The 23,528-nt window shown below is 34.1% G+C and overlaps 1 protein-coding gene across 12 annotated transcripts in view; it reads right to left on the reverse strand.

The window, feature by feature from the left end:
• ARID4B (AT-rich interaction domain 4B) overlaps nucleotides 1-23,528 on the reverse strand; it is a 139,360-nt gene that overhangs the window by 32,063 nt on the left and 83,769 nt on the right. For 5 of the 12 annotated variants that reach the window (XM_027962313.2, XM_027962316.2, XM_027962311.2 and 2 more), the window contains exons 9-17: nucleotides 22,625-22,704; nucleotides 20,912-20,988; nucleotides 19,622-19,776; nucleotides 16,309-16,381; nucleotides 14,578-14,672; nucleotides 13,470-13,567; nucleotides 12,207-12,450; nucleotides 11,726-11,901; nucleotides 6,816-7,085 (exon numbers count right to left, since the gene is read on the reverse strand). In XM_027962313.2, the coding sequence (XP_027818114.1) occupies nucleotides 6,816-7,085; nucleotides 11,726-11,901; nucleotides 12,207-12,450; nucleotides 13,470-13,567; nucleotides 14,578-14,672; nucleotides 16,309-16,381; nucleotides 19,622-19,776; nucleotides 20,912-20,988; nucleotides 22,625-22,704 (1,268 nt within the window). The remainder of the gene's footprint in view (nucleotides 1-6,815; nucleotides 7,086-11,725; nucleotides 11,902-12,206; nucleotides 12,451-13,469; nucleotides 13,568-14,577; nucleotides 14,673-16,308; nucleotides 16,382-19,621; nucleotides 19,777-20,911; nucleotides 20,989-22,624; nucleotides 22,705-23,528) is intronic. The other 7 variants (XM_060406724.1, XM_060406723.1, XM_060406722.1 and 4 more) reach the window with 4 other exon arrangements.

A 23,528-nucleotide genomic window follows, 5' to 3' on the forward strand; every position in this document is an offset into this window, starting at 1 on the left:
CCAGGACTATAAAGATCACTGTTAATGGTTAACAACTCTGGCATTCATTGTATGTTGTGATGCAGCTACTGACTTCTAAAAGAATCCCCAAAGTTTGTTTTATGAATATTTGATAAGTTTAGGGGGTTAGTATTTTTGTGCACATTTAGACAAACATATTGATGTACCTGCCAATCTATAAACCTATGAAATGGAACAGGTCCAAGTTAATGGTTTACAGTAAATGTACCTATCAATCTATAATAAATACTGATGGAACAGGTCCAGTTAAATAAGCACTCCGAGAGAGAGAAAAGCCATTTGAGTGCAAAAATGCCTGAGTTTACTCATCTTTTTCACAAAGGAAATGTTTACTTTCACTTGCGCTGAAAAGCTAACCAACTCAAAAGTCATTTTTCTAAAGAGAAATTATATTTATGTTCACTTTACTCACTGCTTATAAGCTTTCATTTAAATTTCTCTACATGAAGGACTGTCTAATATGAAGCATTTTACACGGTGCAAAACAATTTTTCACATGAGCAGTAACATATAGCCCTTGACTTCCATAGTAGTTTTCCATTTTAATGCTTTGGATCATAAACGTAAGTGAACAGGCTAGGACAAGGGTTTATAGAGACAAGAGTTTGGAGATGGCAGTGAGGTATAAAGTGAAGTTAAATGAAGAAGGGCACATAAGAGGAGCCGTGCGCAGAGGGTAAGGAGGCTTAGAGACAAAGGTATGGGCCATGTTCCCTTTCTCTCCTTACAACAGACGGACAGATATTTACTTGGAGACCACTGTCAAATGGCCTTCACTTACAGCTCTTTAGGTTAACATGGAGTGGCAGGAAAGTCACAGGAGTGGGAGGCCACAGGAGTGGGCACTTCCAGTCTATCCGAGTCTCTAACTCTCAACCCCATGTTATCTGCAAATCAGGAGATGGGCTCTGTGTGAGACCCAAAGAGGTCACTAAAAAAGCTGAATACCACATCAAAGATAAAAATTAATGCAAGATGGACCAAAATGCTAAATATTAAAGCTAAAACTATAAAACTCTCATAAGAAAATGGGGACATTTTCATAACACTGAACTTGGCGATGTTTTCTAGGATACAAACCAAAAGCATGAGCAACACAGAAAAAAAAACAGACAAATTGGACTTTATCAAAATTAAAAACTTCTGTACAGCAAATGACAATACCAAGGGTGAAAAGACAATTCTGTGGGTTCACAGGAGAAAATATATGCAAATTCCATGTCTGATAAGGGATTAGTATACAGAATACATAGAGAACTCTGACAACTCTTTAACACCAACAAAAAAACAACCAATTCAAAAATGGGCAAAACAAAAAATTTTAAAAAAAAATTCAACATCAAAAATGTGACTCAAATCAGAATTGGAAAAACAGAAATACAGTGTAAATTAAGTTAAAGTGTATACCAGAAGAATAAAAGAAGAGAACAATTAAAAGAGAGAAAACACATAAAGATAAGAAATAAGATAGAAAAGATAAAATAACTGAGAAGTGGTTTTTTAATTTTGAGAAAGGCAGAAAAGAAAAATAAACAAGAAAAGTAACTGCAGCTGTAGCAGCTGGAACTCATGTAAAAAGTATCACAGAAAGAGTGATCAACTGGGTCAGTTACACAGGTAAGACAAGTAAGAAGTTAAGAAATAAGGCTGAACAGTTGACAGCTCTGGAGGTGCAGGGTGGCATGAGCCTTACTGGGTTGGGTTTACACAAAAACAATAGAAAAAGTGGATAACAAGTGTAAGTAACTCAAATCATTTTTGCCAGATGGAAATGGAGCAAAGAAACAGCACAGTAGAAAACGCAGGGTAAGTTCAAAGGCGTGTTCTTTGAGATGAAAGAAGTAACTGCAGGTCTATATACAGATGGGAATGGTTTAGAAGAGAACAAGAAACTCAAAATATACAGAAAAAAGAGGAGAATTTCTGGGCCCATAACTCTGATTTTGGCAGAAGATATAGCAGTTAGAAGATGGGTTTTAGATAGAAGCATGCTTGTTCACCTAAAGAGAAAGATGAGAAGGCATTAAATATGGCAGCATATATAGGTAAGAAGGTCATGTAGTGGAATTCTGTAGAAATTTTCTTCTTTCAATTTTTCAATGAGGTCACCAGCTGAAAGTGGGGATGGAGAGAGTTGCCGGGGCTTGGAGGAGGGAAGAAATATTGAAAAAGAAAGATTTCTGTAACTATGTACAGTGATGGATGTGACTGAATTACACTTACTGCAGTGATCATTACTGTACACAAATATCAAAGTGCTGTTATTGTACACCTGAATATAATTACATGTTAATGATACCAACAAAAATTATAGTAATAATTAAAGATTATGCCATTAAAAAATAAAACAGTCTGAGACAGTAGGAAGGGCACGGAGGGAGGACAAACAGTGCCCACTTGAGGTTCACAGTCATAAATTTAAAACAAGACCAGTCACTGTGGTTGTTGATCAACTGCACAGGTGCAGGCGAGGAGGAGGAGTGTTAGATTTAATCAGGATTCTTGCGGTTCTGTCAAGCAGGTGTTGCAAAGCAACATAAGAGCAACAGAAGAATATGGGGTATAAAAAAGTTATAAGAAATGATTGAAGAATGTAAGCAACAGAAGGAGAGGCTGAGGGCATTGGGGGTTGTGAATCCTGGTGGGGTACTTCCCTCACCTGGACAAATGCCTCAATAGGGAATATTTCTTTGTACCTTTAATGCAAAGCGCAATATTGGCTCATAGATGTTGCACTTATGTTTGCCAAATAAAGAAACATGTTTGATAAACAGTGGGTGCATGCTCACAAAAATGTGATTAAACCAACTGGTTTCTGAAAGCCTTTTACTCCACCTATTCCCTCCAAGGAAGTGCTAATTTGCTTAGAAAAATATGGTATTTTTAAAATGAAACACCTTTTCATTTCAAGTAATATATTCAAGAATAATTTACCTTATTCTCAGTTTTCTGTGACATAATATGGACTAGAACTAACTTGTTATTTGAGTTACAGCTGAAATTTACAGTGTCTCTTATTTTCAGTTGAGGTATTCTTTAATGTAGTTGGTAATCATCAACATAAAAAATAAATTCTCTAGTCAAATTCCGAAATCCATGGTTATAGAAAGTCAAGGTGGAAATGGAGAAAAATAAATCAGCACCAATACATGATAGAATACTGATGTATTTTAAATCCCATGCCAAGCAGTCTAGATAGTTCTAACACACAAGGTTGTAAATATTACTGAACAAGGCTATTTGCTATTGAACAAAGATAAATCCAACACACTCAAAGTTATGGCCAGTGAATTCCAAACTGTTTATTTTCAAATATCAACCCCATATTTTATGGCACGACCTAGAAACCTGAGAGTGGAAAGGATCAATTAGCTAATAGAACTAAAAGTGTCTAACAATAAAATATAAACATACTAAAAATACCTAATAATATAAACATCACTGAGAAATTAAAACAAATTAACAGACAGCCTACTATTAAAATTACTGACGTATGACTAAGTTTTTTAACGTATGGAGATATATTTTTTAAAAGACTAAAAGAGAACACTACAATACAAAAAAGTGATCTTATCTTTCTTTTATGTATTTTCCCATTGAATGCGATTTTTGGATGGTTTTAAAATTCTGTAAACAAGCATGTGGTGAAATAGTAAAGACCATATAGCACTGGACAGCAGCCTTACATATGGTCATCACAGCTGAAAAATTCTGTAGCTATGTTTTACCATTTTGGGCTTCCCAGGTGGCGCTAGTGGTAAAGAACCTTGCTGCCAGTGCAGGAGACATTAAGAGACTGAGGTTGGATCCCTAGGTCAGGAAGATCCCCTGGAAGAGGGAATGACAAGCCACCACAGTATTCCTGCCTGGAGAATCCCATGGACAGAGAACCTGGTGGGCTACAGTCAGTCTGTGGGCTCACAAAGGGTCTCACACAACTCAAGTAACTTAGCACTGAAGCAATGATCAGAATTCTGGCTATTTCTCATAAATCTGATGTGAGTACATTAAAATGTTTTTTTTTCTCATTGTAGTAGTTAAAAACAAACTGGCCCAAACACTATCTTATGTCAAAAAAAAAAAAAAAAAAAGCGACATTTTCAGTTATGAAATAGGGGTATAAATGAAAATTAACATAAAGGTTTATATAGAACTTCATAAAAAAGAAAAATGTAGAAATCATAAGAAAACAGTATTTTTCTAACTAAGATAGATATTATTTTTCTTAAGAAAAATCTGCTTTCTGGAAAATGTTTCCTATCAAACAAAACTCAAACAGCTCCATACGAAATTTCCTAAATTGCTACTGTAATGAATGACTGCCAGTGAAAATAAAACTATTTTCATGAAACTTCATGCATAAATCTTCACTTCTAATTGCACAACTCAAGTTTAAATTCAGAAATCAAGCTGGAGCTCTCCCAAGTAACAGGAAGACAGTTGTAGAGCTGATGAGGATTTGTTGAGGTCCTCATCAGATCAGCTTCAGATGTAAAAGAGCAGCAAAACTCACAATTTCTTATTCATCAATAAGACAGACTCTTTGGGTATTTATTATTCCAGAGAGAAATGGAAATACTAGAACAGTGACTATAAAAAAATAACTGCTTAATCTACTGAAGTACAATTGCTTTCTCTGTGATGCTGGAGTCTGTAGACATCCACTCTACAGGTCTTCATCAAGACGGTAAGTTTTCTTCTTTTGAAAGTTCGTACCATACAAATGCATCAGTTGTCAGGAGTAGATGACATCCTTCTCATTAATTCAAGTTTGTCTTGTTGGACTAGGTCTCATTTTGCTTTTCTATGTTATTAACAACTTGAATGCCTCAATTTAAAATCTTCCCTTTCTCTATCCAACCCTCCATCTACTTCAAAGCACAAGCACCAAACATTCTTTCTCTCCTCTAAAATCCAGGTGCTCCTACGATAGGATTACTCTTTCCTTTATTGAATCTTTTCTTGACAAAACAAAGTTGTAACTTAACTGCAGAATAATTTCATGAATGTTTCAATTTTATCTATGCCTCTATTTAATGAGATAATTAACAGAAAATAATCAAGTCTGTGTTACAGTTAAACTTGGAGAATGCTTAAATTCTACCCACTAGTGACAGAATTAAAGCATTTTATAAAGACTACTAGGAAAACTGCCTCATTATATAACCTAGCAGAATAACTAGAAGGAAAGAACTGGAAACAAACAAAAAAACATACAAGATGATGTATCTCAGATTATCTATCTTGTGGGCCTTACATAATAGTTGTTAATTTTCACTGATACAATTTTTCCTTCCTAATTTTAAACTAACATATTTAACATTTACATCCTGGGTCAAAGTGGAACTCCCTCTACATCTATATTTAATAAAATCAAAATGATTAAATATTACAGACAGCAAAATATTCTGATAGCAGCTCTGTAATCTCAAGTATCTTCGTCTGAACATGATACTAATAGCCCTTCAGGTGAGCAAAGTCATGCACCACAGAGACAGCACAAGAACCGATAGCCAAAAGGATAAATTACACACAGTGTTAAAAAGTGGTATCTGGAGAAGCTTATGTTTCATAAGAACAATACTGATAGGTATTCTTAAAATCCAAAACTTTGTTAATCTTTCTGGTTAGAAGTAATAAAGGGAAAAAGTCCCAAACAAAACTCCTACACATTTCCTTATGACTTAAGTGCTATTTTCTTCCAAGCTTCAGAATGGAACAGAACTGTACTATTCTCAAGTTAGGAAAGGTAATCAGATTAGACATGCTTCCAAAGCTTCCTACTGCTGCAAAAAGACAACACAAATTGTACTTTTAAGAAACAGAGAGTGTATTTTTTTAAGAAACAGACACTCTGGAGATGATCTTTTCTTAATCACATTCCAAACCACAGAATACAATGTAAACAGAAATCATGAGAACTGTATTCCTCCTTGAAAACACTAGGTACACCATGACACCACCACTGAAAACTAAGATGGCAATCTTTTCAAAAGCTACAACTCTTATCACAGGCTACTTCAAATACAGTATCAGACATTCCAAAATAAATAAGGTTTTTCTTAAAGATATCTAGATGCTCAGATCCCAAAACGAGCTTGCCAACTTTGGATAAAATTCAGATATTACCAAAGGAAACTTGTATAAGAAGAAAACTCAGTCCTGCTTTTCAGTTCCCTAGGTGAGTAGAGTTGGACCATGCACCCTATTTCAGTCAAGCAGATTTGCTCATATTTCAATCATTGTTTCAAACATAAAAATTAATTTCTGAGGGTTCTGAACAAGATGTCATGCAAGAGCTGCCAATGCAGATATAAGGTCTTCCTGAAATAGCTAAAGCTTCCTAAGAAATCGCAACTTTAAAATCCTGCCTACTAAAGGCAAGAAAATGGGATGATTTAAGAAGGAAACAAGAGGTTACCGTGGAAAGGTAGATGAAAATGCAAGAGAGCCAGAAGCCTCATAATTGGCTTGTAGACCTCAAGAAGCTTAAATCCCTTTTAACTTTTAAAGAAAATTTTCTATCATTTTACCAACAATGTTGCCCCTATTAATCTACATGCATAAAATTAAAATCAACTACACAGACTTTAGTTTTCTAGACTAAAGTATTGAAAACAGTAAGTAGGAAGTCACTGAGAGAGGTATTTACAAGTCAAAACTCCATGTTTTTTATATGGTATACTATGACCTCAATTGGAATACTAATAAATCTATAATTCGTTAAATTTTAAAATAGAAAATTACTGTACAAGATTTTTTAGGTAGTAATCACTAGCTAAAACTCAAGTTACCTCACATTCCATCCGCAGTAATGCACCAAGTAAAGGACCTCTCCACCTTCGACATCAGAATCTTTAATACTAGCTTCATACATTTTTTGATTTTTCCCTCGTCCATACCGCACTTGGACTTTCATGCCTGGTGGATAGCACTCAAACTCCTCTTCCTCATTGTTGTCATCATCCTCTTCATCCTCTTCCTCCTCCTCCTCCTCCTCCTCTACTTCTTCATCATCTTCCTCTTCCTCTTTATTCGTTTCATCTCTTGAAAGGTTTAAAAAACTGCAGTTAATAAAAGACACTTCATAAGCTTTTCAGTTCCAAACCACATAAATTGATAAAAATCGTGGCTGTGATTGTTCCGGGAACAGCAGGTTCCAAGCGTATGATATTCTCTGAGTTTCAATTTAATATCAAACACTAAACCTGTATGAGATGGCCATGGATGATTACAGAAAGATATATTCAGAGAAAATGAAAACTGAAAAGTAAGTGTATTGAAAGAAAATGTCCAACAGGCAGAAGAACAGAAGTTGTGCTGAACAGCAAGAAACTAGCTAGTAAGGTCGACGCTAACATTTTCCTCATGTTTTATTGTAGAATTTCTTTACAACTCAGTTAACAAAAACAAAAATCATCGTAACTCATAGCCATTTTCTGACTAAAAAATATTTTTCATTCAAATATTTCCAACCTCCAGATAAAAGTTTAAACAAATTTTTACTAGCCAATGGCTAGTTTTAATAATTAAAATAATTTCAACCAGATTTTCTGAAGTTGTATTAAATGAAATATTGCTTCACCTTTTATAGGAATATCCTACTAAGTTCACATTAAAATCGCATCAAGTTTTTTCTATTCTTCTAAACTTCAACACAATTTCTGCTCTCTTTTCTCCATATTTACCAAAAGTCCTCTTCTACCAATTCTCTCAACTTTGAAGTTCTGAAGAAACAGGCATATGAGAGACCAGTTGCAAATATGAAACTGAAAGTCATTTGCATTCTAGAAGCAGCAACGCAACGATTCTGGTCTTCTCAATATCACGTGCTTTCTAAAACAATCATATTCATTTTATATTGATCACAAATTTGTATTCAATAAATTGGGGGAAAATCTTAAATTATAAATTTTCCATGCACTAGATTTATTTTTAAAAAACTTCAATTATTTACTCTGCAGTATGTCTATCCTTATTACAACAGTTTGCTCTCAAAAAGAATCCATCACTTTATAGCTGACAAATGAATAAATGTCATAAAATAGAACCATAAGACAGCTAAGTAACTAACCCTTAAAAGTTAATGGGCATAGTATGTAGATAAAAAAATCTTCCTCCACTAATAATTTTAGTTTTAAATTCTTTTATGCAAACTTTTTTAGCAATAACATACTTTATCATTCCTAATTATGCAATTATGTAGGCAACAAAAAATAAACTAGAAATACTGTCACAACTAGAACTGTAGGGCTTTTTTATTCCTTCTATACAGTGAGGCAGCAGGGATGAAGGGAAGCTTAATACACTTATGAAATTAAGTCTGAGTTCACAAAAGTACCAAATGAGTCAATTTTCTCTGAAATGCATCACAAAGTCTACAAAGATTCTTAAGAATTACTCCTATTTTAAAGACTTGTTTATAGTCAAATTGGTACTTAAAAATTAAATGAATCCAGCTGTAACCTGAGACAAAAAATATGAATTCTGCTACTGAAAATCTATTAACATTTCTATAATGAAAAAATTGTAAGTAAAGCTGAAATACCTAAGAAATTATCAGAAAGCCTGAAATATCTAAGAAACTATCAGATAAACTATTAACAACTTAACTGATTTATGTATACGTAATAAACATATGTAAAATTAACCAGTAAGGCTTTTTCTGAAAGAATACTACTTGTTTAATCAGAAGATTGTATCATTGCTCATCAGGGAGAAAAGGAAGCATATTCTGGTAGATACAACAAAGACGGATCATACACCAAAGAGATTTATCATGCATCTCAGAATCATTATAGAAAACATAAAAGAGATATAGATGATTAAAAGTTTAAAATGTTTTAAACAAAAACTAACTTGAAACTGTTCATTAAAAAACCATATAGGACTGAGGGCTTCCCTGGTGGCTCAAGGGTAAAGAATCTACCTGCCAAGGCAGGAGACACAGATTCAGTCCCTGGGTTGGGAAAGATCCCCTGGAGGAGGAAACGGCAACCCATTCCAGTATTCTTGCCTGGAGAATCCCATGGACAGAGGAGCCTGGTGGGCTATAGTCCATGGGGTCGCAAAGAGTCAGACACGACTGTGCGATTGAGCACACACGCACACGTAGCACTGAACACAACCGGCAAACACCAATAATAGCTAGCACAATCCTACTTTCAGTGGTAGCCAGGGCAATCTTTTATGTAATCTGGAATAAAAACCTAATACTCTGTATTAATTTTTAAAAGCAATCAAAAATTAAAAATTAGAATTTCTCATTTAATGTCAACCTCAGACACAAATCAAATGAGTCACTCAATAACACACTGAACTACAAAGAGGCAAACAACACAATTACTGGCCATCAGCCGAACCAAATATTCTCCCCCTCCTTCTCTTCTCAGTGGCAAAAATCAGAGGTAGATACATCAAAAAGAACACAGAATGTCAAGAAAGAGAGCCTTTCAAAGTATAAAATGTAGCTGGTATACTAAGCGGATGTATGTATTACACAAAAACATAAACACAACACACACACATTACATGAGTTATCTTTTACATTTTGGGAAACCAAATGTATCCACGAGGACTTTTTCATCTGAACTCACAAATAATCAAATTTCCCAAGTTTGATGTCACATTCCTTACTTACAATGGACCAAAATTAAGACCAAAATAACTATTATAGGTTATTAGTACCTGCTACGGGCCAGGCACTGAACCAAACATTTTACATAAATTCAATTATTTAATCTTACACAACTGAACTACAAAGGAAGGACACTGAAAGTTCTTGTACCAGCTAATTACTTAAGAGAGTTTATATACTAGATAAATATTTATATGTTAATTCTTCACAATCACAAAATTTTCTGTTGTACTGATCTAATAAAATCCAGAGATCAGTTGGATATTTCTAACCCATAAATTTTCTACAGCAGCCATATCAGGAAAATTTGTTTGTGGTATGATACATTTATAAATATCTGCAGTAAATAAAAAGCCATAGGAATTTTCCTGGTTGTCCAGCGGTTAAGAATCTACCTTGCAGTACGGGCAACGCAGGTTCAATCCCTGGTCAGGGAACTGAGACCCCACATGCCACGGGGCGGAGCCCGAGCTCTGGAGCCCAGGCACTGCAGCTAGAGAGAAGCCTGGGTGCCACAACTAAGACCTGATGCAGACAGAAATAAAAACTTAAATTTTAAAAAAGGTGTATGGAAATGTTAAAAATTTAATGAATACATAAGCCATACAGCTGAAGAATTCAAAAAATCCACAAAATAGTTTATACCATAAAATAAGCTGAAGTACCAATGTGAAAAATTAAGATAATTATTAGTCACAAAGAGAAAATATAGGCTTATTACAGGGCTTTTCACACAGTAAATGCTCCAGAAATAGATACATATTTATAAATCAGATTTTTAGGCAAGAAGCTGAATCCTTACTAAATTTCTTAATAGCTGACATAGTCTTCAAGTAGTAGCAAGAGTACTTCAAATATACATTTAACACACACAGAAACATAACTAAGTATCATAAACACTTAAACTATATTCATTTAAAGCCAGTTTTGTTTCATTTTTCCATGTTTATTTCCATGTTGTGGTCAAAATTTTAGAAGAACACTAAAATGGCTCAGTCAGTAAAGAATATGCCTGCAATGCAGGAGACAGGAGTTCAATCCCTGGGTCGGGAAGATGCCCTGGAGGAGGAAATGGCAACCCACTCCAGTATTCTTGCCTGGAGAATCCCATGGACAGAGGAGCCTGGTGGGCTGCAGCCATGGGGTCATAAGAGTCGGACACAACTTAGTGATTAAATCACCAACCACCACCAAAATGAGCAAGAGATTTTAAGCAAAAAGATACTTACTAAGTTTCTTAAAAGTAGAAATAATTTCCAGTATCACTAAGGAGTACTTGAAATACACATTTGTACACAGAGAGACATATATTACAAAGTGTAATAAACACATTTTACTATAGTCATCTAAGCATCATTTTTTCCTCTTCCTTGCTTGTCTGCATGCTGTGGCCAAATTTTAGAAAATACGAAAATGATAAAAAAATATATAGTTGTACTTATTTAGAAGAATCATTAACAATGGGGATGTTTAGCTTTTTTTAAAGCCTCAGAAACAAGATGAAATGCCGAAAATCACCTATAAAATGCAGGGTCCACTGTCGGTATAGATATCCTTGATACATTGCTAAATAATTCTCAAATTGACCAAACCAAGTAAATGCTACTATCACATAAAATGCAATATAACAATTTTATAAACTAAGTACTAGCACTTTTCCATTCTTATTTTTTGCTTAAAAAATGATTACAACTCTCAAAATCTATACCCAACATACCATCTACAGAACACTGGAGAAAGACATCTTCCCAAATTTGTATTATCTAGTTATGAAGCAGGGGCTAATGCAGTAAGAACTGTTTTTCTCTAGCTCAAGAGTTCATTAATTTCCATGATGAGAGCAAGAATAATGGATCAGAAATATGATCTTTTTCTACAAATTTGCATTAGTAGGGTCTCTGAAGGAGCCAAATGCTATCTGCATAATAAATATAAATTAAAATTATTTATTTATTATCAATTATTTATTTTGTCAATCACATTTAGATTCATAAAAACACACAAAGAGCAAATTACAAAAATTCATTCAGCTATAAAATGCATCTTAACCAAAAACAGACTTCTTACCCAGATTTTGCTTTTTCTTCTCCAGCTTCTACCTTTATGCTGAGGGGTTCATCTGCTCCAGCTGTATCATCATCTTTATCTTCCAGGTTTTCATTTTCTTCTGTTTTTTTCATGTTAACTTCTTTTTCCTGTTCAGATTGTGTAGGCATAGATTCTAATAAATTCTTTTTACTCCCCTAGAAAAAGATCAGAGGAACTAAACCAACAAAAGTAAAAACTGTCAGCCTAATTCCATTATCTAATTATCAGCACAGGAGGTACCAACAAGTACTAACACTGAGAAAGTTATTTTAACAATCTTCTGTCATCCCTAAAATAATGGCAAAAATAGCTAACAGCTATTTCAAACACAAAAATAGCATGTAATAAAGAAAATGTATGAACAATAAAATTTATAAGATAAATTAAATAAGGAATCTTTAGAGAGGATGGAGAAAATGTACCACTGAAAACAAAGGACTATTAACAGTATCCTATTTACCTGGGAGGGCTGAGTAGTCTCCTTTCTTTCAACACCCTCTTCAAGAGGCTTTTCTTCTTTTGGTATTATATTGGCTTCCTCTTCAATCTTTATTTCTTTGATTTCTGGTTCATTTTCTTCCTTAACTTTTATTTCTTTTACATTTTCACACTCCTTACAAGGCTTGTTAACAACTTTCTCTGGCAGTGCCATCTGAAATTCAATATTGGCCGACCTACAGTACTCCTCAAAACCATATAAGTATCTGGAAACATGAAAAGAAGTTATATTTGGGAAAACATTTCAAAATGTTATTGTAGAGTTGTGGTTTTTAAAATATGTGTTCACTTCTTCTAAGTTCTCAGATATTGAGCTACCTTAATATTCTAGCTTATTTTAATTCAATTCTTTACAATCTTGTTACTCAAATAGAAACATTTTTCAAAGAAAAAAAACTTCATTTAAAAAAATGCTAAAAGTGAAAAGAAAGTCATCATCTTAAATGTAGTAACTGTAGTAATAGTAGCAAGTAATAGCATCTATTTATATGCTAGGTACTGGACCTCTGAGTATACGTAAAATTTCACTAGCTGATCAGACTAATCACTACTATGAGACAAACAGTATTATCTCATTTTATAAACAAGAAAATCAAGGTCTGGAAGAACAAATAAGTAGCCCAAGGGCATAAACAACAAATAACTGGCAGAACCAGGATTCGAACCTGGGTTTATGTGACTTTAAAACTTTGGCATTTTAACTTCTACACAATACTTTTCAAATTTGCCTGAGCACAAAAACTTTCTTCACAGATTATCTCACAGATCTAATATTCATGGAAATCAGTCCTGAATATTCACTGGAAGGACTGATGCTGAAGCTGAAACTCCAATACTTTGGCCACCTGATGCGAAGAACTGATTCATGTGAAAAGACCCCAACGCTGGGAAAGACTGAAGGCGGGAGAAGAAGGGAATGACAGAGGAAGAGACGGCTGGATGGCATCATCGACTCAACGGACATGAGTCTGAGTGAACTCCCGGAGTTGGTGATGGACAGGGAGGCCTGGCGTGCTGCAGTCCATGGGGTCGCAAAGAGTTGAACATGACTGAGCAACTGAACTGAACTGAATATTCATAGGCTACACTCTAGAAAATGCTATTATAGAGTGATTACTCTAGTAAACCTTCCTCGAAATTACTAGCCTCAGTTACATGGTAAATTCCATCCTGCTTTCTAGGTAAAATACTGGTGAATATAGCTATATTCAGCACATGGACTTACTTTTTATAAGCACATTTAACATTGTATCCTGCAGCTGAATTTAAGACAGGGATTCCAAGATCTTGGTAGACTTGTTTCCAAACAGCCCCGCTTTCAATCTGAAAGAGTAAAATGAAAATTCAAAATTAAAAGGTGAGGAATTATGATAAAGTTTTGGTAAATACCAAATGTGTGTGTATTTGTGTGTATGTATCTATTATGGAGTTCTGTATTTGTTGTTTCTAGTCTCAAGGAATGGAAAATACCAATTTTGATAAATTCTACGTAAAATAATCTGGTTTACAGCAATGTTTTTAAGTTAAGTTTTGGTATTCTAACAAATCTCAGAGAATTATAAATGCTGAAATCCTAGGTCATTTGACATTTTACCTTTTTGGCCATGGTTCAAGGCATGCAGGATTCCAGTTCCCTGACCAGGGATCAAGCTTGCTTCCCCTACACGGGAAGTTCAGAGTCTTAATCGTTAGATAGGGAAGTCCCCATTTGACGTTTAAATAAACCCTGCTATGGTAAATAAGAAAACATCTACATGCCTGAATCAAAATCTTCATAAAATGACAGATTAAAAAAATGTCAATGATGTATGATTTCCTATAAGCTAATAAAGTCGTTTCATAAATCCTAGTAACATAACGTACCTTTCCTCCCCCCAGAATAGTATTAACTGGATGAGTACCATACATCATGGCAACCTTAAGATAATTTCTTCAGTTCTGCATATATGCACACATATATATGCAAATAATGTTTTCTATATATGTAAGGCACAGTGGTAGAAATCAAGGATATAAAGAATATTAAGAGAGATCGCTGCTCTTACCGATCTTACAGTCTAATGGAAAAGACACAGAACGAATTTCCACTAACATGGCTGTGTTATGACTCAGATAGCTTATGAAAGTTTGACAAACTTAACAGTAAACTGGAAAGCTCATTTTAAAAAATCTTCAAGTTTAAATTTGGTCTGAGGAAGCTAGATAGTCTAACTTGTGCTCTCCATTTTCTTTTCCTTTTATTCTTAAGTTTTTGTTAATAGACACTTTTAGATAATATTTAGATGAGAAAACATGTATGAAGAACATGTTTCACTTCTGATCGTAATACTTACATTATCAAATCCTCCAAGTTTGTGTACAAGCCTGAATAACTTAAAGAGATTCAAATTTCGATATCCAAGCACAGGTCGTTTGTTAATAGGTGTGCCTATTAAAGAAAACACGGATATATCAGAACCAGGCTTCGTATTTATTTAAATTTTGAAGATTCAAACATTACCATCAAATATACACAGTGCAATCTGTGTCTATATGAGAAAAACATCCCTGGTTAATCAAAAATATATCTACTTAAATCCATTTTATCAAAACCTTTTTTCCTACATCAGATTTTTGAAACTTTATTTATATTTTATTCCACTTTCATTCCCCCGATGAGCAAAAGAATAAACAGTAAATGAAGCAAAATAAAATACCAACACAAAATTTTAAAACATCAGGGTAACAATGTTTGGTAGAACTGAAAACAGTGTTGAGATAATTGATGGGCAACTGCTTCACAATGGGAATTCCCTTTTATTGGGAAGTAAGTTGGTATTTTACCAACTTACTACTATTCTACAAAGTAAGTAATTCTAGAGTAAAGTTATAGTGTTGTTTATTCTAGGATGTAAGAAAGTAGAAAGATACTAAAACTATCAGACTGTTAGAATGTGATTAAGAGAAAATAACAGGATAGAGATACATATTTTGCCCTTTCCAAAAAACACATGATGGGGATAATCATATTCTTCATTTTTTTCTAATATTAGATTTTATTCATTTTCTTCACTTTTTAATTTAGCTTACATAAAAAAAGCTTAAGAAATAGCCTGCCTTCTTAGGCCAAGCCTCCATGCACACAAATAAACAGATAAATCAAGGACATTTTATACTGAAGAATAAAAAGATAACTACATTGTAGTAGCCACTATGATTTATGAGAGCAAAAAGAAGACCAAGCCCGCAGGTACTTATCAACAACACAAAACTGGATTAAAAAAACTTGAATTCACAGAGCATAGCAGCACTTCTAAGTATCATTCATTCATTTTGTCTTTTTCTTCAAGTCAGAAAGCTTTCAGCCTCTGCCCTCTACCTTGCTAGCATCTTTACAGGAAAGGAGAAACTATACTCATAACAGCAGATAAGAAAGAAACAGGGCCACAGTTACTAGATGACCAGGTCATCACTGCAAGTTAAAAGTTAGTGTTAATTACCCATGCTTATATTTCTTGAACCACAAAAACAGATTCAAAAAGCTAAGACAAGGCTCACCTTGACACTTGGTCACCTTTCTCTATAGATGGTTTAATTTTGTTCTTAGTTTTATATGGCTAAGTCATAAGAAGGCTTATGGCCCATCTTAGAATGAATGACGTGTCTGTCTGTGTGTCTCTCTTACTCACATACACAAACACATACATCTTGGGGCTGGCAGTGATTTTAGAGAAGAGGCTTTTCTACAGGCATACACGGAGGCTCAAATAAAAAGACACTACGATTCCCATTCTGTTACTGTTTTCTAATGTAAAGGTTCTTTGGGGATCCCCCAAAGAAGTGGTGGGAAAGACAGGACAAAATACAGTTATTTATGGGTCCATGGCCATAACATCCATCAAAATACTGTCAAATCCCACTTTCTACTTACTACGTGACAGACATTATACTAGGGTGCTGCTGATACTAGTAATCAAAATGACAGCCATGACTACCAGTGACATGCAGCTTAACAAACAGAATTCTTATTTTTAAGATATTTTCTAATATCTACATTAATAATGAATCAAAGAAAAAACACTCACCTCTATCTTCCATAAATTTGTACAACTGCTGAAGAAAGTTCTCCCTTTCCTCTGGAAATGGTTCTATTTCTTCCTAATTTTAGTCACAGAAGAATAAAATATTATTTTCCTCAGTTAAGCATTTTAATAACACAAGCAGATTTCCTACCAACAGCAAAGACTAATACTCGCTAGAATATTTCAAAGGCTTTTTACAAAAAAAAAAAAAAATTACTTAACACTAAGCTATTCAAAACCAGAAAGTCTAGACATTTTCTGCGTTACAGAGAACTATGTCCTAAAAGGTTATCTCAGTAGTGACAATCCCAAATGGAAATGCTCATATGAGAAATGAGACCAACAAGATGGTTCATCAACTTTCCACCACATCAGAGATCTAGTCTTTAAATCACGGTCACAGGCTCAAGAAGACCTACTCTCACTTATATTAATTTGGGTCAGGGCTTAACATCGAAACAGGCTCTACTCTTGCTCCTCCAGGAACTATAACAAGTGAGAGCCCATCAGCTGCAACTAAAATTATCCTTCATTATATTCGGCCCCACAGTATAGTACTTCAAGCTTATAAAATCAGTAAAGTGGGGAACAAACTTGATCTACAATACCTGAAGATTCAGACTTAGGGAAATCTTCAAGTAATAAAATAGTTCCCCGATTTATCAATTACAAGGGAGGGACTAGCTTCTTGCTGTTGTGGCCAGGGGCTGTGGCAGTAGGGAGCTGGTCCTGAAGCAACCTGCAAGGAGCAGGGTAGTAGGTGAGACGGAGGAACTCATCAATTCAGTGACCATCAACAAACATTTAATGAGCACCAGTGAGTGTAGGCACTGTGCAAGGTGCTGAGTCAAAAGAGAAACAAGCGATGGTGCCTGCCATTACAGAGCATGATCGGGGGTAACTGCAGAGGAAGTAATTCAAAATACACACTGAGGCTTTACAGTCACTCTGGTTGAAACAAAAGTATTCCGAGTGGTAGAAGTCAGGAGAATACTTTTCAACTGATAGCCTAAATATATCATTCTAATTTTAAAAATCATGTGTCTAAAACCACTGCTGGCGTGAGATTGGCCTCTATCTTAAAAGCAAGCAGAAAAAAGGAAGTTAAAGACAATAAAAGCTTGTATCGATAAAACTATTATGCTTGCTAATAATTGGGCAGAGAAGAATAAATGACAATTATTAGTTTGCTTATGATAAAATTTGTTTTTCTCAACCTAAACATGATCCACATGTACCGCATTTTGGTAAGGTAGTCAGACGTGAGCCTAAGGAATACTGTTTTCTAGGTATTTTCTTAAATGCCCCCATGGCACAACATGTGACTTTCATAAACCACCAAATTTATTCCTACTGCAAAAAATTTTAAGTGAAGTCTGTATTTAACTTTAAAAAAACTGTTTAAACTGGAAACCACATTTGGTTAACATAAATCTAAGGGACAAAAGTTTTGGTAACTAGTATTTACTGATCATCTGTTCCATGTTACACACTATGACAGATACTATGAGTATGAGTACAAGTAAGATGGACTCCTGACCCTTGAGGAGCCTATTGATTAGTAGGGCAAAAAACAAGCAGAAAATCATACATGCACACATGCAATGCATGTATATATGTAGGCAGAAATTTCTACGAGGAGTGGTATCTGTTTATAGACTATCAAACAGTGATTAACTTTTCTTGTAGAAGGTGACGGTTCTCTCCTTTACAGGGAAAACAGGTTAGTAAGGTTTAAAAAACTCAACAGGAGTGTGTCATGCTGACAAAGGGCAGGGTGGGGAAGGGCACCGTGGACAAAGGGATTGGTTTGTACAGAAGTAAATAGAAACAAAGGTTTGTAATTCAATGTTGCTACAACCTAGTTCAAAGTAGGAGGGTAAGGAATTCCCTGGAGGGCCAATGTTAGACATTTACATTTTCACTGCCAAAGGCCCGGGTTCAACACCTAGTTGGGGAATAAAGATCTGGAAAGCCACATGGTACCACCAAAAACAAATAAACAAAAAAAATAAAAGTAGGAGAATATACCAGAAGTAGTGATGGAAAAAAAGAGAGCACAGGTTGGGCTATAAAGGGAGGTTCTGAAAGTAAAGCCTGACTTCCAGAGTAATAAGTCATTCAGACTGTAGCCCACCAGTCCAAGGAATTTTCAGGCAAGAATACTAGAGTGGGTTGCCATTTCCTAATCCAAGGGGATCTTCCTGACCCAGGGATTGAACCTGCATCTTTTGTGTCTCCTGCACTGCAGGCGGATTCTTTACCACTGCGCCAGCTGAGAAGCCTTAAGCAAGTGACTGATGGCTTAGTTTTAACATTTTAAATAGAAAGCAATGGGGAAGACCGATGCCAGGGAAACTTTCACACTACACACTGTCATTATTGATCACTACATTATAAAATAAACTTTAAAATGTTCCTACTTCATCAATAGTTGTTTATTACAGTTACATGGCAAAATTTCATAACTTACCTAAAATATTACATATTGACATTAACTTATCTTTGTTTCCTAAAAACATTAAATACAATGGTCATGTATTGCAGCTATCATTATCTGCATCATTATTCCCCCAATAATTTTCATAAAGCCATTCAGCAAACCATTAAAGAGCACAGTGGTGCACTGTCACTAGTAAGATTACGGGCAATTTTCTCAGTACTTGTCATTGACGGACCTAAAGTACCAGCTACAATAAAATCTATATTTAGCTCCTTGATCCATATAAATTCACAGATGTCTTATTTTGTATTAGATAAAATCTAATACAAAAATCTTTGTATTGATTCTTTGAATCAAAGATATTAATCTTTACTTTTATGCTGATTATTCCTTTAACATTAGATAAAAGACATATTTTATCCTTTATGAGACACTGTAATAAAATATGCAGATGTAAACAGTCTGAGATCACAGCTGTCTATGTGATGTTAAAAAGCATATGCAAGTAGAGTTTTGCTGTATTAAACATTTTTTCCCTTTTTTAAATTGAACTATAGATGACACACAATACTGTATCAATTTCAGGTGTATGACATATTGATTTGACATTTAAATACATTACAGACTGGAGATTAAGAAATATTTTTGAGATTACAGGCATAACTATACTTAATATTTTTAATTTCACAAAACCATATTTCTATTTTAAGGTTAAGTAAGCAAACTATTTGATTATGATGAATACACAAGAACAACTGTATTATAAAACACTTCTAATACTAAAAATACTTAAGCGATAAATAACTTCATGCCAAATCCCAAAGGGAACTCAACTGTTTTTCATTGTAAAAGGCATTAACTCTTTTTACTCACCTCTTCTTCACTGCTGTTATCCTCCTTTTCTTTTTCATCATCTTCCTCCTCCTCTTCTTCCTCTGCTTCGCTGCTAGAACTATCTTCTTTCAATTCAGTCTTCCAGTTAGCAGGAATAGTCCTACTTTTATGAAATTCAAGCGCCTGATCAAAGGCTGGAAAGAGGTAACAAACTATCAACTGGAGAAATTAAGACAACTGATTTGTCTAAAAATATTAACAGGAAAAAGAACTAAAAACTACTGTGCTGCCACCGCTGACATTTATGAAGTGGTTGCTATGGGCTAGGCACTGTGCTAACTGCTTTTTGGTGTAGCAGCCCATTAATCTTAACCGTCTTAGGCATTAGATATCTGTTTTACAGATGGCAAAACTTAGGTGACTTAGGTTCAAACAAAGACAAGAAAAAGGGGCAGATATATTCTTTTAAAACAAAAATTAAGAATGTCTAGTAAACATTAAAGTAAATCTTTATAATCATTTTATCAAAAAATTAATAAACAGTTTATATAATAGGCACAGAGCCACTGTAATAACTTACAAGTATCTGAAAATATACTATAAATATGTACTCTACATTTTTAATTAACTCTAAATTAAACTTATATTAATGATTAATTTAACTGGATAAATAACTAGAAACAGTTATTCTCACTTTACAATACAGAGAAATAAATTCTCTACCATAAATCTTGATGATTTTTAACCAGTCTATATAGTGTATTACCTGATTTGGTGAACATGGGCAAAGAAAAAAAAAGTTATTTGCAGTGTGAAAAATCAAGTAAGAGATGTAATTACAGCATACTCCCCAATAAAATATAACCACTGTTACAAGAAATGACAAAAATCAAGACTACTTTGATTCCTGTGTTTACCATCCTCAGGAACTGATATTTACTAGGCCAGACTACAGTGATAGCTGATGATCTTGTTCTTGATCTTTTTTAGACTACTATCCCAATTATAAACAAAAAAAGACTACTATGATAACAAAAGACACATTGGTTTACAAAAGCAGAAGTCGCACAGGACCAAATGTAACTTCAAAGACTTCACTTAAAAAAAAAAAAATTTTAAGACCAAAAGAATATTTAAACTTCAGAAATACTTCCTTAGTTTTTCTTTCTTCTCTGTTTGGCCACACTGTGAGACCTATGAGATCTTAGTTTCCTGACCAGAATCGAAGCTCGGCTCCAGCAGTAAAAGTGCAGAGTCCACCAACGGACCACCAGGGCATGCCCCATCAGGTTTTCAGTTAAGTATAATTTGTTCCAAAATTACCCTTACCTTGCTTTAATACAGCATCAGGCTTTGGTACAGCGTCACTAGTAATTTCATGGACATCCTTCCTTGGTACTGAAGTACTGCATTTTTTTTTAAAGGAAAAAACCCACAAAAACACAATAAAGATTAATTAAGAGTCCAATTATCTACCACAGAAAGATACTGAGAACATGGGAACACTGATGGAAATGACTGCACACAGGGTTGCAAATCTCAAACAAAATACTAGGCAGGACATTAAAACTGGAATCATCCAAAGAAGGACCCCACCTTAATAGATGTTTTATAAACAAGGAATTCTCAGAGTACCTGATTAAATGCAATACTAAAAATATTGAAACCCTGAAAATAATAAATTAAAATGTTTACATAGCAGAATGCATCAATCCAATTAAAAAAACAAGTTAAACAGCAAGAATCTGCCATAATCTTAAGATAATCTCAAGAAATAAATAAATTTAAGATTAGAAGAAAACGTACTATTTTATAATGTAAAATGTTCAATAATTTTTTTAAACTGAATTCTAGGTTCAAAGCGAACTTCTAATATACAACTGAAGTTCTCTCATGTAGAAACTATAAGAACGGTTTGGATGCAAGCAACTGGGAGAGGTCGTTTTATCATAAATGTCACATTTATTTCTTACTGTACATGAATAAATCATCATGCACCTTTTCTACACTTGGTTTGTTTCAACCAATCCACAGAAGTCTAAAAACTATTCCAAATACACTTTTCAGTCTGCCTCTTTTTAAACTTTAAATTTAAAAATTTCAAATATATACAGAAGTATAACAGTGAGATGAACTCCCACGAATCCATCATCCAACTACAACAATCATTAACTCAGAGTCAGTGTCTCATTTATACCCCTACCTACCTCCTCCCACCCCAACTGGATTATTTTGAAGCAAATCTCAGACATTATATAATTTAATTTATAATATTTTATTCTTTTAAAAATACAATCCTATCATCACACATTTAAAAATTCATAGTAATTTCTTAATATCAACTAGTATTCAATTTCAATGTGAAAGTGGGTTTCATATAGATTATTTTTAAGTCATGTTTCAGAACATGAAAATCCAAAAACCAATCTTTATGTATCATGATATTTTTAAAGCAGTCACCCACTAAGGCAAAATATCAACATAAAATACATGGATTTTCTAGTCACAATTTTTAAAGGGAAAAAACACTCATAGAAAATGATAATTCAGTTTTAGAAACGTTCTACACGAAAATTCATTGTCTTAATACCCAACATATATTTACAGTAACTCGTTTTAATCCTTAAGACTATTGCAAAATTCAAACGTTACACAACAGGTATTACCACACTCATTTAGAAGTAATTTAAAATGTTAGAAAATCCTAATTAGACATTCAAAACAATAAATATATATCGATTAATATATCCATGAAATATTAGATGTGGTAGATATATTGAATTTTCAATAAACCATCAGTTATTATATAGGCAAATATTGATCAATCAGACAGCATTGAGAATATAGCTTAGAAAAGACCAAATGAACAAGACATATTTTAAGACTAATACACTTAATGATAATATGAAAGATGATCATGCTTTGAAACACTCTGAATGATAAAAAAGAAAAGCAGAACATCACTGGAAATGACTAATTTATAATTTATCACCCTAATCTGGAAAAGCAGCTTATTTTTCATACCAAGTGAATTATACTTACAATTTGCCATCTTTGAAAGATCGAACAAGAATATTATCCTTTTTCACAGCAATTTCATCACTACAGTCAGGACATACCACCTTTTTAAAAAAAAAGTATGAAACTATTATAACTAAAAGCACTAGTTATAGATAGTTACATAAATATCAATTATTTAAATCTTAAAAAATAGTTTCAGCTTAAAATTTAAAAACTAATTTTAGTCTGAGGGTAAAAACACATACACATGCGTAACAATATACACAAGTAATTAAAGTTTATATCCTAAAACACTCACATACATATGTGGGAATGCACACAAGTAATTTTATTTTCTATATCCTTCCAGCTCTCTGGATTATCCACATTAATTTCTGACACAGGCATGATGTTGAGAGCACAGTCGTGGCTGGGACTAGACTGATGCTATGGACCAAGTCTAGGCAGAGACAGAAAACTGGCTGAGAGTGGCGCAGGGGTGGGGGGAGGGAGACAGTCCGACAGAAGGCCTGCAGCAGGGCTGCAGGGGCCAGAGCAGGGTATGGGAATCTTAACCAGAGCAGCCTCTATCTTAAAAAAGACAGATGATGTGCTGGCTATTATTTACATCTAAACACATATGTTAATAATACTAAAATCTCTCTATAACACTACCCATTCTAAAAATAAACGATTTTAAAGTGAGTACCTTCCTGGAATCTACATAACATTTACTACTACCAAAATAAAAGATTTTATTTGAAGTCACTCCAGCTATTACTGAAAATAAGGATAAAGCATGCCTTCTCAAAGATAACATTAATTCAAGACATCCATAAATTTTTTATTATTTTAATTCCAAAAGAGTTCACTATATGTATCGAGAACAACATCATAATTTGGTTTTTTAATGAAAAAATGGGCTGAATAAGTATGACAGATTTAA

This window comes from Ovis aries, chromosome 25 (assembly GCF_016772045.2).
Source record: "Ovis aries strain OAR_USU_Benz2616 breed Rambouillet chromosome 25, ARS-UI_Ramb_v3.0, whole genome shotgun sequence".
In the NCBI taxonomy this organism is placed as follows: Eukaryota; Metazoa; Chordata; class Mammalia; order Artiodactyla; family Bovidae; genus Ovis; species Ovis aries.